This window comes from Daucus carota, chromosome 4 (genome assembly GCF_001625215.2).
Source record: "Daucus carota subsp. sativus chromosome 4, DH1 v3.0, whole genome shotgun sequence".
Classification (NCBI taxonomy): Eukaryota; Viridiplantae; Streptophyta; class Magnoliopsida; order Apiales; family Apiaceae; genus Daucus; species Daucus carota.
The window spans coordinates 18,613,904-18,628,725 of record NC_030384.2 but is presented as its reverse complement, the minus strand read 5'-3'; the positions used below and the strand labels follow the sequence as shown (position 1 = coordinate 18,628,725).

General features: G+C 34.1%; 2 protein-coding genes across 2 annotated transcripts; one reads left to right on the top strand and one right to left on the bottom strand.

Annotated features, from left to right (window-relative positions):
* The first annotated feature begins 1,743 nt into the window (after positions 1-1,743).
* On the top strand, positions 1,744-2,973 carry LOC108216951 (uncharacterized). The gene is made up of 3 exons (XM_017389811.1): positions 1,744-2,232; positions 2,700-2,834; positions 2,920-2,973. The coding sequence occupies exons 1-3, from the start codon at positions 1,744-1,746 to the stop codon at positions 2,971-2,973; spliced, it is 678 nt and encodes a 225-aa protein (XP_017245300.1).
* Positions 2,974-11,004: 8,031 nt separating this feature from the next.
* Positions 11,005-14,167, bottom strand: LOC108215625 (zinc finger CCCH domain-containing protein 48). Its single transcript, XM_017388145.2, has 8 exons — positions 14,033-14,167; positions 12,923-13,406; positions 12,749-12,841; positions 12,553-12,642; positions 12,320-12,424; positions 12,059-12,193; positions 11,484-11,663; positions 11,005-11,360 (listed from the first exon to the last, which is right to left on the bottom strand). Exons 2-8 carry the CDS (start codon positions 13,400-13,402, stop codon positions 11,115-11,117), a joined length of 1,329 nt encoding a protein of 442 aa, XP_017243634.1. The 5' UTR covers positions 13,403-13,406; positions 14,033-14,167; the 3' UTR covers positions 11,005-11,114.
* Positions 14,168-14,822: the final 655 nt, after the last annotated feature.

Genomic DNA, 14,822 nt, shown 5'->3' with positions numbered 1-14,822 from the left:
TTTTAAAAATACTAAATAGATCATTTGTAATATTTAGTCAAAAATTGATCAATCTAACTCTTATAAAATCAAAATGGACAAGTAATTAAGGACTGAGAAAATAATTTTAAGGATATATATGATATATGTTGATAAAAATATATATAGTAAAATAATTTTTAATCGTGCAAAAGCACCGGCTAATCTATAAATCAATATACTTATATAAAGGAGAAGCATGGGGCGTGTAGGTGGCGTCTCTCACATCGCTCCGTTCTATTTTTCTAATTTTCTGGAATTTTTGGAAGAAAAATATCAAAAATTAGAATTATCTTTTTTAGTTTCGGATATATTAGAAGCAAGTTTCAGAATCTGATTTTGCAAGTTTCAGAATCTGATTTTGTTTCAAATTATTTATGGAATATAGTACCTTGAAAGTTTTAATCTGATTTTGTTTCTATATAAAGGAGAAGCAATAGAACTACCTTTTTTAGTTTCGAGTTTCTTGAAAATTTTAATCTGATTTTCATTTCTATGTAAAGGAGAAGCGAGAGTCGTGTAGGTGGCGCCTCTCACATCGTATCAAAAATTAAAACTACCTTTTTTAGTTTCGGATATATTAGAAGCAAGTTTCAGAATCTGATTTTGTTTCGGATTATTTATGGAATATAGCAGTTTGAAAGTTTCAATATGATTTTGTTTCAGATTATTTAATTATGGGAAAGAGTAGCATACAAGTCTCTCTGCACCTATAAATACCGCTATAGGTTGTAGAGTTTTGGATCATCTAAACACAACCTAATCTCTCTCAATACCACAATCCTACCTCTCTCTGGTGATAGTTCTCTTACTCGATTTCTAACTCGGTGGTGCCGTTCTTCTGCAATGATAAGTGAAGGCTGTTTATACGGTATTAAAAAATATAAAGATTGTTGCAAGTAAAGAACCGCTAGGTGGGAGTCGACAAATCCAAACACGGGAGAAGAATAATATTTATGGATAATATCAATAAATTAACTATTAGTGGTGTATGTTTGTTGATTATTCTTTTATAATATTTGTTTTGTTTATCGGACATGTTTGTTGTTGTTAATTTTTATATGATTTGCTTTGTATACAAGGAAAATATTATTCATGCATTATCTCTTTGCTCCGTTCAAGTAACTTTTAAGTGAAGGCTGTTTATACAATATTAAAAAATAAAGGTTGTTACACGCAAGGGTAGTTATATAGACCGCTATCTCACGGATTTAAGTTAGATGTTTTTGTGCACAATCAATCCAAAAAAATTGGAGGAAGGTGACAATTTAAGAACATGATTACTTTTAAAAAAAAACACATATAAAATTAAGATTCGTTGTGCTTTAAATTGTTAATTACTTGTAGAAAGTTATTTTCATTTTTTCACGATGAATTATAGTTCAAATTTTGTAATTTTATATATTAGTATTGGTATTACATCAAGATTTTTATAATATAAAATTTATTTTATCTTACAAATATTAATTTTTAATTATTAATATACTTTTTTATAGACAGCCACAAAATTATTGTATTCTGCAAATATTAATATTGAATCATTAATATAATTTTTATAGGCCGCCGCAACGCGCGGCTTCTCAACTAGTTAATATAAATTATAAATAACATAATATATATATTTGTTTTACATTCACAAAAAATATTTAAGAGTCAGCTACAGACACAAATAAGTATCAGCAGGTCAAGAATCATCTCTGTGAGCTATACAGAAAAAGGGATTCCATGCTAAGGCAAAAGGCCAGAGTGGACTGGATTGCTCTTGGAGATGGAAATACTAGATTTTTCCATCATGCTATTCAGAAAAGGACATTCAAAAACAACATTAGCAAATTGTTCTTTGAAGGAGCATGGATTACAGATTCAAAGCAAATCACGGAAGCTTTTTATTCTTATTACTCTACATTCTTTGAATGCAATCATTTTGAGGCACTAGGTCTGGGTATTTTGGAGCTTCCAACCTTAACTGCGATGGCCAAACAACAATTAGTAACTAAAGTAGCTGAGCAGGAAATCGAGAACGCCCTGCATGATTTAGAAGATCTTAAAGCTCCCGGGCCTGACGGCATGAACGTTAAAAGCTTGAAGTTCCTATGGCCATTTATCAAAGAAAAAATATCAGCCTTCATAGACAATTTCTGCAGATTCTACTACATGCCTTCATGGGTTAACTCTTCCTTCATTACTCTGGTTCAAAAGGGTCCAAATCCCACGGTTGTTAAAGATTTCAGGCCAATCAGCCTCATCAATTCATCCATTAAAGTCCTTCTAAAATTTTGGCTGCAAGATTAGCTTCTCAAATGGATAAGATAGTGGATGATCATCAAACATGCTTCATAAAAGGTAGGCAGGCGGAAGATAGTATTATCATAGTGAAAGAAGTTGCTCATTCCATCTTATGTAACAAACGTAGATGATACATCTTAAAGCTGGATTTCGAGAAAGCATTCGACTCAGTGAATTGGAAGCTCTTGGATAGTACTCTAATTAGAATGAATTTTAATAAACAGTGTTGCTCTTGGATTAAAGTGATTCTATAGTCAATTAGGATCTCTATATTAGTAAATGGCAGCCCCTCAAAAGAATTCTAACAGCACGTGGTCTCAGGCAAGGCGATCCTATCTCGCCGTTATTGTTTAATCTTGTAGGAGCAGTTCTAAGTTCAATGTTTAAAATTGCAGCATCTAAAGGTATCTTTAAGGGTATCTCGCTTGGTGATAATCAAGAGTGCATCACGCATCTGCAATTTGCAATTTGTGGATGACACGATAGTGTTCCTAGATGGCTCAATAGATTCAGTTAGAGGCGTCAAGAGGGTGCTCCAATGTTTTCAGCTCTTATCAAGATTAAAAATAAATTATGTTAAGAGCGAACTGTATTCTTCTAAATGGTTCTCTTCAGATGCTCAAGAAGCAGCAGCATTATTCAAGTGCAAACAAGGTGCATGGCCCATGAAGTATTTAGGTATTCCGGTAGGAACTTCAGCAAGAAGGAAAGTATATTGGGAGCCACTGATCAAGAAAGTGAGACACACATTAGCCAGGTTGAAGGCAGATTGACTAAATCAAGCAGGAAGATTAGTCCTAGTGAAATCAGTATTAGACAGTATGCCAGTCTACTGGATGAATTTGCACATCATGCCTGTTGCTGTGATGAATGTGCTAGAACAAATAAGAAAGAATTTTCTTTGGGGGCATGTATCTCCGCCTAATGAGCAAAAAAAGATTCATCTTGCATCCTGGAACCAGGTTTGTAAACCTAAAGCTGCAGGAGGACTTGGTCTAGTGCCTATTAAGATTAGAAATCTGGCTCTATTGAGTAAGTGGTTCTTTAGATGGGACAGTGAAAGAAGTAGAAGCTGGAACAAGTGGACAAGAGGGAAGTACAGTCTGTCTGCATCGGATAGTCTGAACTCAATTCTCAACTGCTCAGCTCTTTCCGATAGTATCAAGGATATTACGGGATTAATAAATCAAAAGCCTTTAGAAGACTTTCTACAATCTGCAAATTTTAAGTGGCATTTGAGAAATGGGGAAAGTGCACAGTTTTGAGAAGACATATGGTATGGTGACAAAACTATCAAGGATAATTTCATAAGGCTTTACAGTTTGTCCACAATCAAATTTTCTTTTGTATATAAATTTATAGATCACTGGAAAGGTTCAAATCACTCAGGAACGAGCTTATGGTCAAAAGATTTGAGAGTTTGGGAGGAAGAGAAGGCATCAGAGCTAGGAGAAATTATTAAGTCAGTGCAACTTTCATCTGGTGAGGATTCCCTAGTTTGGTCTTGTACAGGACAAGGTTATTCAGTTAAAAAGGTAACTAGTTTACTGCAAGTGTATGAGGTCATCCCTTGGCAATTTATATGGAAAATAAAAGTCCCTCAAAAGATAAAGATTTTCCTGTGGAAATTACACCTAGGCATCCTCCCCACCAGAATTTTACTTAGTAATAGAGGAATGAAGCTGCATGAAGGGGTGTATTGTCCGTTATGTCAAAACTGTGAGGAAACATATCAGCATCTTCTGTTTGAATGCGGTGTTTCTAAAAGGCTTTGGAACAGTATATTTGCATGGTGGCAATTAGACCTCTCCTCTCATGAAATACTTACACTGGAATTATGCTGGTATAAAGCAAAACAACTGCCTCAAAAAATTGCCAAAGCAGTTTGGAAAGCAGTTGTTAGTGCCTCACTATGGTCGATATAGTTAATGAGGAATCAAGTTGTTTTTAAGAAATTAAATACGCTGGAAAATTTTCTTCTGCCGCATGTAAATGATTTAGCTTTTGTATGGTGTCAGGCCTTTAGATTAATTCACGTAAATCCGGTGGGAAAATAATCCCATAGGGGTGGCTACCAATTCAGAGAATATTTTGTTCTCAAAAAGCCTGCAGGCAAATGCAGAATTGTTTGCGTATATAGATGGCTCTTAGAAGGAGTGTAGTGGTGGCTACTTGTCTAGCATGGGTGGGCTGATTTTAAATCATAAGGAGGAGGCTCTTTTTTCTTTTGTAGGTCCTCTATTGGCTAATAATCCAATGGAAGCGGAGAGAGAGGCGTTTATTTTCCTTATTAAATCTTTTGAGAAATCCTCCTGGAAGCATGCATCACTTCTGGTATATTCAGATTGCATGGGATTAATTCAACAGATCTGGGATATTCAGCTGAAAAATGAAGCAGAAAAATATTTTAATTTTCTGGAATTTATTCATTTAGCAAATATCAGAGTAAGGTATCTGGAGAGTCACTTGAATGTTAAGGCAGATAAATTGGCAAAATTTGGTGCCACGAGACAGCAGCTAGCTAGTCACTGGGTGGAAAAATCATAATTATGTCTGCCTTGGATATCCCCTATCCCTGGGTTTGGTTAGATTTCCCAGCACCACTTTCTTGGAAATTAGTTTTCTCTTGCATGGCTATTGGTTAATCAATTCTTGGTTAATGTAACCCACTCCATCCTCTGGCTATATAAATCACTATCCAACATTGTACTTCCTCATCAAAAATCAAATCTAGAGCTCTCCATGGCAGAAGTTGAACCGGTTGATGCAAGCTCAAGGTGGAGAATGCCCAGGAGGGGCATGGTGAAGATCAATGTCCATGGGTGCTTCTTTGCAGAAGCCCTTCCAAACGGCAATGTGTTTGGTATTGGAGTTGTGATTCGCAACAGTAGAGGGAAAATACTCAAGATGTTATCTGGTTCGCTAAGCATTCAAAACACACGTGTTAATGAGTATCACGCCATGCTTGAGTGATGTAAGTGTCCTTATGTGGAAGATTGGGAGCACTACATCTTGGAATCTGATCACTTTGATTCCTTCTGGGAATGGCGAAATTCAGGGCTTGAAGGAGTGGATCCAGAGCATGCATTCGTGGTGCAACAACTCAACCAGAGAAAGGATGCCATCAACATTGAGATGGAGGTAACGCTGTGTGATCACAATGCTAATGAACTTGCTACTTATCCAGCCAATCATGGAGCACACAACTACAAAGTGATGGTGGTGATGGCTCAGCCGTTTGGACGTGTCTTTGAGCTCTGGAGCCTTGACATGGGGCTTGCCCAGTGGATCCGCAGTACATGGCTGTGCACGAGGCTGACCTGGGACTAGAGGTAGTTAATGGTGAAGTGGAGCAAGAAGATGCTGTGGATGATGAGATGGTAGTAGATGCCGGAGCTTTGGGCAATGGAGAAGAGCATGAAATCATCGAAATTCTGGACTGAACTGATCTTGTGGCAAACCCTAAAGAAAGTCTAAGAGTTATTTATTTTATTATATTTCCATGCGTAGTTTTAGTATTGTTAAAGTATTTAAGACAAGGCTTGGTTTGGAGACTGCTTAAATAGCAGATTGGGTAGCTTTTGTTGTTGGTGATTGAGTCTAGTTGGTGCTGGGATTTAGTCATGGACTCTATATGTAATCAGCTTGCATATCCTGTAGAGATATGCCATTTTGTACCCTATATTATCTATGAATTTCCTTGCTTTTCAAAAAAAAAATTTATATCGGATTAATTATGAAATCATTCAGTGTCAGTTAGTATTATTGAGTTGTTCAATGATCTCCGCCTCACTTAAATGATTTAATGATTTACTTTATTCATTATTGTTAAAATTTTTAATATCTTTCATGAAGATAAGTGGGTTTCTTTTGATAAGGTGCATGGTAGAAACGTCAAAAGAAGTATTATTGGATTAAAAACAAAAACTGATTTCTCAATTTCAAGATCAAGTCAAATGAAAATATTACAAATGTGTTAGAGGAAGATTATTATGATCAAGTCAAAAGAATATACTAAAAATGTATAATATATACTATATATTTTAAATTTAAGTGTTTTATATTATTATTATTTGGGTATTTATCAAATATATCTCTTTTAACATTTTAATTATAATAATACAGTCTTCTCCCAAAAATTACATATTTACTTTCTTTTTTAAAGGCCAACAATCGATTTGCATATGCACGTTATGCCTCTTCCCCTTCTGTCCTCTTACTCCCGGTTTCCGCTCACTATGTGTCTCTCTCCATCTCTCCTTTTCTCCGGCTTTTTTTCTCCTTCTTTCTCTCTGCCTCGTCTTTTTCATTGCCAGGTCTCTCAAACTTCAATTAATGAGTTGTTGATTAGGATTTCAAATTTTGGGAAAATCAAATTAATTTCTAAAAATGATAAATAAATGGGAAAGATGAGTGGAGAAAGATGGCGGACACATACAAGATAATTCTAAGAAGTGAGAAAGGCTGAAGTAGAATCTCTTGGTGTTTGATTTTATTTTATGTGCTCATGATATAGTTTTGTTTCTTGTCATACTTCATCTCTCTGGGAAGTTTTGGTTAGGGCCGGTTGCTTGTGGTTGAATATTTGTTAATTTTGCCTTTGGCCCAGTACGGGTATTTATTTTTCTACTTTTATAACTAGTTGCAACTTATTATGCAACTTAATATAATTTTAACATTTTTTTTAAAATTTACGAATGTAGTTGGTTGCTCGTAGTTGCAGATTTGATTGGACATGGAAAATCGTGTTTTTGCAAAATTTCTTTTTGACTTGGATATTTATGAAAAAAGCCATTTTCATTATTATTATTATTATTATTATTATTATTTTGTCAGGAAGTGTTTTATATTATTTATTATATAAAATATATTTTACAAAATTCAATCCATCTCCAAAGTGTGACATGAGGTAGCCGATATTTTCATGTCTCATTACCTAGTAAAAAAACACGAAAATCCATAATCTTGGTATTGCTCATCTCAATTGTAAGATAAATATTTTAAATCTGATTTAGCTCGATCTAAAATTGTCACCTAAATTGAACAATGAGAGACCGAAGATTGGTGTGATATATTAGTTATAAGGTTTGTATCTGAATGACACCTGAACAGCAAAACTCAACCGAACAGCTCCTCACCTAAACTAACCAAATTATTTAACAAAATAGTGCTTGGAATGAACCACTTTATTATCCATAAACTCCAGATCATGCAGTAAGACAGAGCCTTGCCACCTACGACACACGTAACATCTGTAACCTATCAATTTATACCAACATTTTATCTTCCCCTGATATGGATATTATATTATAAATATTGTATGAATTAAGTGAATCATACTATTGTTACTCCTATAACATACTCATATGTCTTCAAGTGCATTTAAGTTTGTAATTGACCTCTTCTCAAAAAAAAAAAAAAAGTTTGTGATTGACCATAGAAATGTGACTCTTTTACAACCGACTCTGGATCCTTTATCTCCTTATTGTATCTCTTTATATATTCCCTTTTTGTTATTGGTCGGTTTTTTTATTTCTCACCTAATCTCTCTCCTTCAAAATTAGATTTATTAGTTTTAATTAATATATATTTAAAATATTGTTGCAGAATACATGTGCAGGTTAAAGAACTAACCAATAAATAGGAGGGGACATATAAGTAGAAAAAAAAGGAGATAGTGAATCCGAACTCCTTACGACCACCATTACTCATTTAAGTAACATATCTATCTGGTCAAATATATTTTATGTTTATAAATTATGATCTATTTGGTTCAGTTACGCTTCTCTGTAACGTATTGTGTCGTATATAAAAACATACTTTTCACTGAACTGTTTTAATGATGGCGTGAGGGAGCCGGAGGAGCAACCGCATAAATAAAAATCCCACATTTTTTTTTTTTATAAAAAGGAATCAATTCATTAATCAAAAGCCATACGGCATCTACAAACACAATCGAAATTGGACAGACGCTGAAGAATATCGCTGTTGAATCCTTCTTTCTTGGAAAATCCCACATTTATAACTCTATATATGTGTGCGCAAAAAGTGTTAAATATTAAAATATAAAATTCTATTTTAATAAAGATTTGCAGTGAGATAGGACCCTATATATGTATATATTGAAGGAAGAATTATTTTTTACCTTCCATAAAATTTTATCAAATTTCATCCAACGTGGATTGGAGACCAATTTTTACTCTATAAATTAAAGAGTCAAAAATTAGTTATTAGCATACATGGCCAAAAAAAACACATTTATATATGAGATAAGTACTTCTATTTAAGTAAAAATTAGGAGCCTTTTTTTGTTTCGATAAATTAACACCTTTTAAACGAAATAATTAAATTTATGTCAAAATAAAATTTAAACATCGAATTCTAAATTTCGCACGTCTTTGAATTGATTTACTCAGTGACGGTGAATAAGAGAGTCTAAATTGTCAAAATTAAGTAAAAACCATTCCAAGTCAATAACTCACTAAAATTGTATTATGATTCCCTCCGTCTCTAAATACTTTTCTTATTTGTATTTTTCACGTTTGCCAAACACACACTTTTGATCGTTAATAACTTTCATTTCGTATTAACATTAAATATAAAAATTTCACCATATTAAAATACTCGTGATACGAATTCAACAAGATCACTTATGACTATATTTAGTTTTATAGATTAAATATAAATTAATAATTTGTTTCATGTTATGAACAGTACCGACATCACAAACAGGAAAAGAAAAAAAAAATGGAAGGAGTACTACTCATCAATAATAAAAAAAACCAAAAATATGATTTCTGTGTATGTGTATTATATACAGGCCTACAAGAAGAGGCAGCTGTTAATATCACGAGGAAAAGCAAAAAAAAGCCTAGACGAGTCCTTGTCTATGTATACAAAGACACATAATCTAGTACAAGCAAGAGATTATTTAGAACAACAATTTTCTAGAAATGGGAGGAGGGGTGATCCTGATGACGAGGCCCGGATAAACATCGGAGTCTTGAACGATCTGAGGGTTATGTTCGACAATAAAAGGATCCTGGCACTTGTCGCTTATGCTGTGTAGGGTTTCTCCTTCTCCTACTACGTATATCTCCTCACATCTTCCGCTCAGCTGATTGCAACTCCCCAACTGCACCACCATCATCATCACTAGCACCATCATAAACCATGATTGCGAACCCATGTATATATAATATACGAGAGAGAGAGAGAGAGAGAGTAGTTTAAGTTTATGCTGAGAGAGAGGGGGGGGAGAGGGAGAGAGAGAGAGATTACTTTAAGTTTAGGCTGAGAGAGAGAGGGGAGAGAGAGAGAGAGAGAGAGAGAGTACTTTAAGTTTAGGCTGAGAGAGAGGGGGGAGAGGGGAGAGAAGGAGAGAGAGAGAGAGAGAGAGAGAGAGAGAGAGAGAGAGAGAGAGAGAGATTGTATGTGTAGGAGGTTTTTGTTGGTTTGAAGGAAATAGAGATGGGAAAAACAGAGGAGAGGCAGGGGAAATATATAGGAGGGAGGTGACGTGGTTTGGTTGTGGGAGGTTTCTAAATAGGTTTTAAATGGGGCACCATAATTTTTACGTGACGAGGCTTCTTTAGTGTAAAGTCTGTAGACTCAATCTCTCAACTGCCAAATAAGACTTTACTGCTGCTTCAACCTTTCATTTTATACGCTTTGACTCAGATTTTTCCATGTTTTAATGCCTCCAACGGAAAAAGGGAAAACAAAAGCTAGTTTGATTGTTTCTTTCCAAATTTCTCTTTACCCACATTCAACTACAAGGAAACGTCGGGGACAATTTTTTAGGTTAGATTAATGAATTCTGTTGGGTTCATAAGATCGGTTCTTTCTCATCTCAAGATTATTTTACAAAGCATATTCTTCATGAAAAAAATTAGATGTCAGTTTAAAATCTAAAAAATTGAAAATCGTACTCCCTCTGTCCCAACACGTTTTTTACATTATATTTCGTATGTATTTTGAGATTTTTATAAAATATAATTTCATAATATTTTTTCTTTATGTTAGAAATTTTATTTAAATAATAATAATAAATTAGAAAAACGTTATGGAACTATATTTTGTAGGAGTTTCAAAATGCGTGCAAACAGTGAGCGTAAACAACTTGCTGGGACGGAGGAGTATCTTTCTAACTTATTATTAAAAACAATTGACATAAAAAAAATATAGATGATCGCTATAGAAATAATTCATGATATTTCATTATTTATTAATAATTTTTAAATCTAAGAAGTTATAAATATCAAAAAGATTATTGAATATATAAATTAAAAATAATTCTTTATTGTAAAAAACTTCTGGCTTCTTTTGAACCATGCTTGCAATAAATTAAAATGATAATATAGAACTCGATGGTATTTTGACTAGTACTCTACTTGTTCCGTAGTATTTTGGCTCAAACACTTCCTCCTTGTAATATTCTAGATCAATGACCCAATTACTTTTAATTTGTTGATTTGTTGTGTTATGCTTTTGCTAATCCAAGTCTCTTCTTGTTTATTCCTACTCTAGCGTCCCTTGTTTATTTTCGCTTACCTTCAATTGCATCACTATATTGTAATACTAACATACAACTTGAAAATTACAAATAATATAAGACTACATCATAAAGTTGTCAATATTTATGCAGAAGCTGAAGAGCAATTGTAAATAAAATAACTTCTCAAACTGATTTTTAAAGAATTAAAAAAAATTGATCTAGCTTAATGAAGGGTTCAAAAGTGTATACAATATTAATAGGCTGAGCAGCTTCTACAATTTTAGAAGGCAGCTCTTTATAAATACAAGAGATACTAAGAAGATACATCTGCACTTGATTTTTCATTCAGTTTCCATACAGTCAGCTGTCCCGTGGCGTCGCCGGTGAAAAAGAGACCTCCAGTGCCTATTTGTACCGTTCTTACTTCCGCCTTGGCATAAATCCTGCCCCTTTCAGTAAATGATGGCAACTCATATAGACGCACAGAGTTGTCGTTACAAGAACACAGCAAAATTGGCTTGGCCTCTGCATCAGTTATCCCACAGAATCCAAGAATGCCCTGCATAGTTGCACCATAATATAATTTATAAGATGGATATTTTGATTGTGAAAGTGCACGTGCAGGCAAGCATACACAAATTTCATTATAAAGTTTAGTACTCAAAGATTTTAAATCACTAACATGTCCTTCATCAGATTCATGGACAACTTCCAAACTTCCACTTTCATTGGCAGCCCAAACTTTAATTTGACCATCCAAGGAGCCGGATAAAAGAACGTTCTCCCAGCAAAGTAAAGACATCACAACATCAGAATGCCCGTGTAGCGTCTGCAAACACTTCAAAGTATCGAGATCCCACACCTAGTAAATTTATAACAATAATTAGAGCATTACCTAAAATTTAAATACATACATCAACAAACAAGATTCTAGAAAGAAGCAGATGCAGTAATCAAGCAATCACTGTAGGTTTACAACCACAAGCAGGTTTCTATGATGTGCCAAGTCACATATATTAGTTTCATTAGGTGGTTTCTAGAGACCCTCTCAAAATCTTAAAACCCAAAGCAACATAATACAACTGATTACACTCTGCTAGTCTCAAAACTGAGTCAATTTACATAAAGAACAGATGCAAGGATCCTAAATCTCACTCTACACTGGCAAACAAAAAACTGAAGAACAATTACTTTGACCTATCAACCAAACATGAGATACCTTCCAAGAAATATATGGTTTACAAAGTAATGACATACCTTTATTGTTTTATCCATGGACCCAGAATAGAGTCTGTTGGCTCCAACAATAAGTGATAACACAGCACCAGTATGACCCTTGAGTGTTGTTGCCACTTCAGAGGAACCGGTTTTCCACACGTTTATGTTTCCATCCTGTAATTAAATACCATTATATAAATATAAGTTTAGAGGTAATTTTCGACACCACAAACAGCTGTGATAGCACAATACCATAGAATGAAAGTCTTAAAAATAACTCAATGTTAAGAGACAAATTACCTGGGTACCAGCGAAAAACATACTGTTTCCCACCTCCATCGCATAAACTTGACCAACCACTGGTCCATTAAGAGCAACTTCAGCTTGAAACTCGAGATTCCAAGCCTGCAACATAACAAGTTGTTGAGATTATGTATAGGCAACGAAATTTACTTATTAACTATGTATGATAGGAGCTACTCCGTGCATCTATAAGTATATTTTATATACAATAATACAAGAAAAAAAAATACCTTCACAGCATTTGGCAATCCAACAAAAATACATGGTCCGTCACACATCAAACTTCCACATTCATCATTAAAGTGGACAACTTCACAACACTGCATTCAACAGACATAAAAATATTTGATAAACAAACCATGCATCTATACCTAAAAAAATACCAAACATACATATTTTTCTCATTTACATTAAAAGCACACACACCTGACCAGTATGGCAGTTCCAAACCCGCATAGATTTGTCCTTGCTAACTGAATATAGCTTGTCAGAAGATGGAAGAGTGATTCCCGTAACAGCCTATCCAAAAACAGAATAAGTAAGCAAATCAACATAACACATGACAACAATGACGGAAAATAACAAAAACTAAATTTATACCTTAGTATGCCCTTCTAACTTAGCCAGCATGGTAAACCCATCTCCATAGTACCATGAATGCAAGTTCTTGCATTTATCACCATAAACACAGTCCCCTGTGACCCAGTACTTGCACAACTGTTTTTTAGGCTCTTTATTCGGTCTCTTTGTCACATCTTTCACTTCACTCGTCTGAGCACTTTGCCCAACAAGAAAAGGCTTTTTAACACTTTGAACCTGAGATTCAGACCCATGTCTCCTCGACACATCTTTCTGCTCAATCATCTGAACTGTCTTAGGCACATGGTAATTCGGATTCTTCCATGATTTCTTACTCCCTGGGACTTGTATTTTGGGATGTAAGAACCTACAATCACTTCGACTACAACACCCTGCCATCCAATATTTGCAAACCCCATTCTTAGCTGCACCCCCTCCAACTTTCACCCGATCAAACACCAAGGATTTGCCCGGTACTCTGGTAGCTGCTTTGATTTCCATAATACTAAACACAAATCATATTCACATAATAATACCCAGTTAGACAATCTGCACCACCATTGTAATAAACCAATACTAAACCCTAATTTATTAAATTCCGAGTCCACCATCTTGCTCACTGTAGCGAAGATACCGAACGCGAATCAAAAACCCTAAAATCTATCTTAAAAATTAATAATCAAAATCATAACTGTCCAATTATATCACCATCAAAGCAATCATCTCCACGAATCAAGCTGTTCCAAATCAAAATTTACACCAATTGCAAATCCTAAAATCTAAAAACCAAAAAATCAAAATCCTATTTTTCTATATATGCCACCATCACAGCGATCATCATCACAAATCAAGCTGCCCCAAATCAAAATACATACAACTTGCAAAAACTAACCCCTAAAATCCACGAAAAACCTAGGAAACCAAAAACCTATATTTCGGATCTAATTAGATCACAATGCTCCATGAAACCGCACCGATCACAAACCCAGGTCGCATAGATCAAAACCCTAATCTTCAATTCACAGTAGATCGCAGCAAATATAATGCCCTAATTCGAGAATAACGAAATAACCGACGTAAACAAGCCCTAGAAATCTAGAATTGGGATCTGAAATTGATAGATTGATTTACCTGAAGAACAAATCTCTGATGAAAATCTCTGTAGAAGATATAAATCTCTTATCTCTTATCAATAAATAGCTTTGATTTGATTTTTTTTGTTTCTAGGGTTTGATAAGAAAAAGAATTGGTATAGATGAAAAATACGTGATGGCCAAGCCATATATATATATACGGATAATTTCGCGTGCACTACAAGCACAGTCACTTTACGCGTATTTTTGTTTTTTTCGATTACTTTGCGCGTATTTTAAAAGGTTGAAAAAAAATTATACTAGTACACGAGTATAATTTTTAAGCTCTTTGATTTTGTGTTTATTGTCAAAATATATGAAAATATTGGTAATTATAAATATATAAATGAGATAATAAGATATTTTAATTTAAATTAAATTAAATTATTATAAAAGTTTGCTCAATAAATTCATGAACTCTGAGTTAAGGTATTATAATTATAAAATAAGACGGATGAAATAATAAATACAACGTCTAACGGATATATTAGAATGTATATTCGTGAACTGTATTTTCATACAATTTAATAGCAAGGGTAGCTGTATTTTTTATTTAATAATATTTATCATTTAACCACCAAATATGCGAATAATAATTTCAGAGGTTTAGATGTTAATTCGAAGTAAAATATAAATAATTTCTTATGAGCAAAAATTCTAGAATCCAAAACTCCTAGACTCTCCTTTTTTTTTTCTCAGAACTGCCTCCTTAAACTCCATAGCCGACCGGGCTTTTTATCGGTTTTATCCGGTGAAAAAACTCAAATTCTTTTATTTATTTATTTTAT

Coding starts and splice junctions, on each gene's coding strand:
- LOC108216951 (XM_017389811.1), top strand. CDS start 1,744: ATGCTAAGGCAAAAGGCCAGAGTGGACTGGATTGCTCTTGGAGATGGA. Junction 2,233..2,699: donor AAAAGGGTCCAAATCCCACG/GTTGTTAAAGAT, acceptor TTAAAATTGCAG/CATCTAAAGGTATCTTTAAG. Junction 2,835..2,919: donor CAGTTAGAGGCGTCAAGAGG/GTGCTCCAATGT, acceptor GGTTCTCTTCAG/ATGCTCAAGAAGCAGCAGCA.
- LOC108215625 (XM_017388145.2), bottom strand. CDS start 13,402: ATGGAAATCAAAGCAGCTACCAGAGTACCGGGCAAATCCTTGGTGTTT. Junction 12,425..12,552: donor GATTGCCAAATGCTGTGAAG/GTATTTTTTTTT, acceptor GTTATGTTGCAG/GCTTGGAATCTCGAGTTTCA. Junction 11,664..12,058: donor CCATGGATAAAACAATAAAG/GTATGTCATTAC, acceptor TAAATTTACTAG/GTGTGGGATCTCGATACTTT.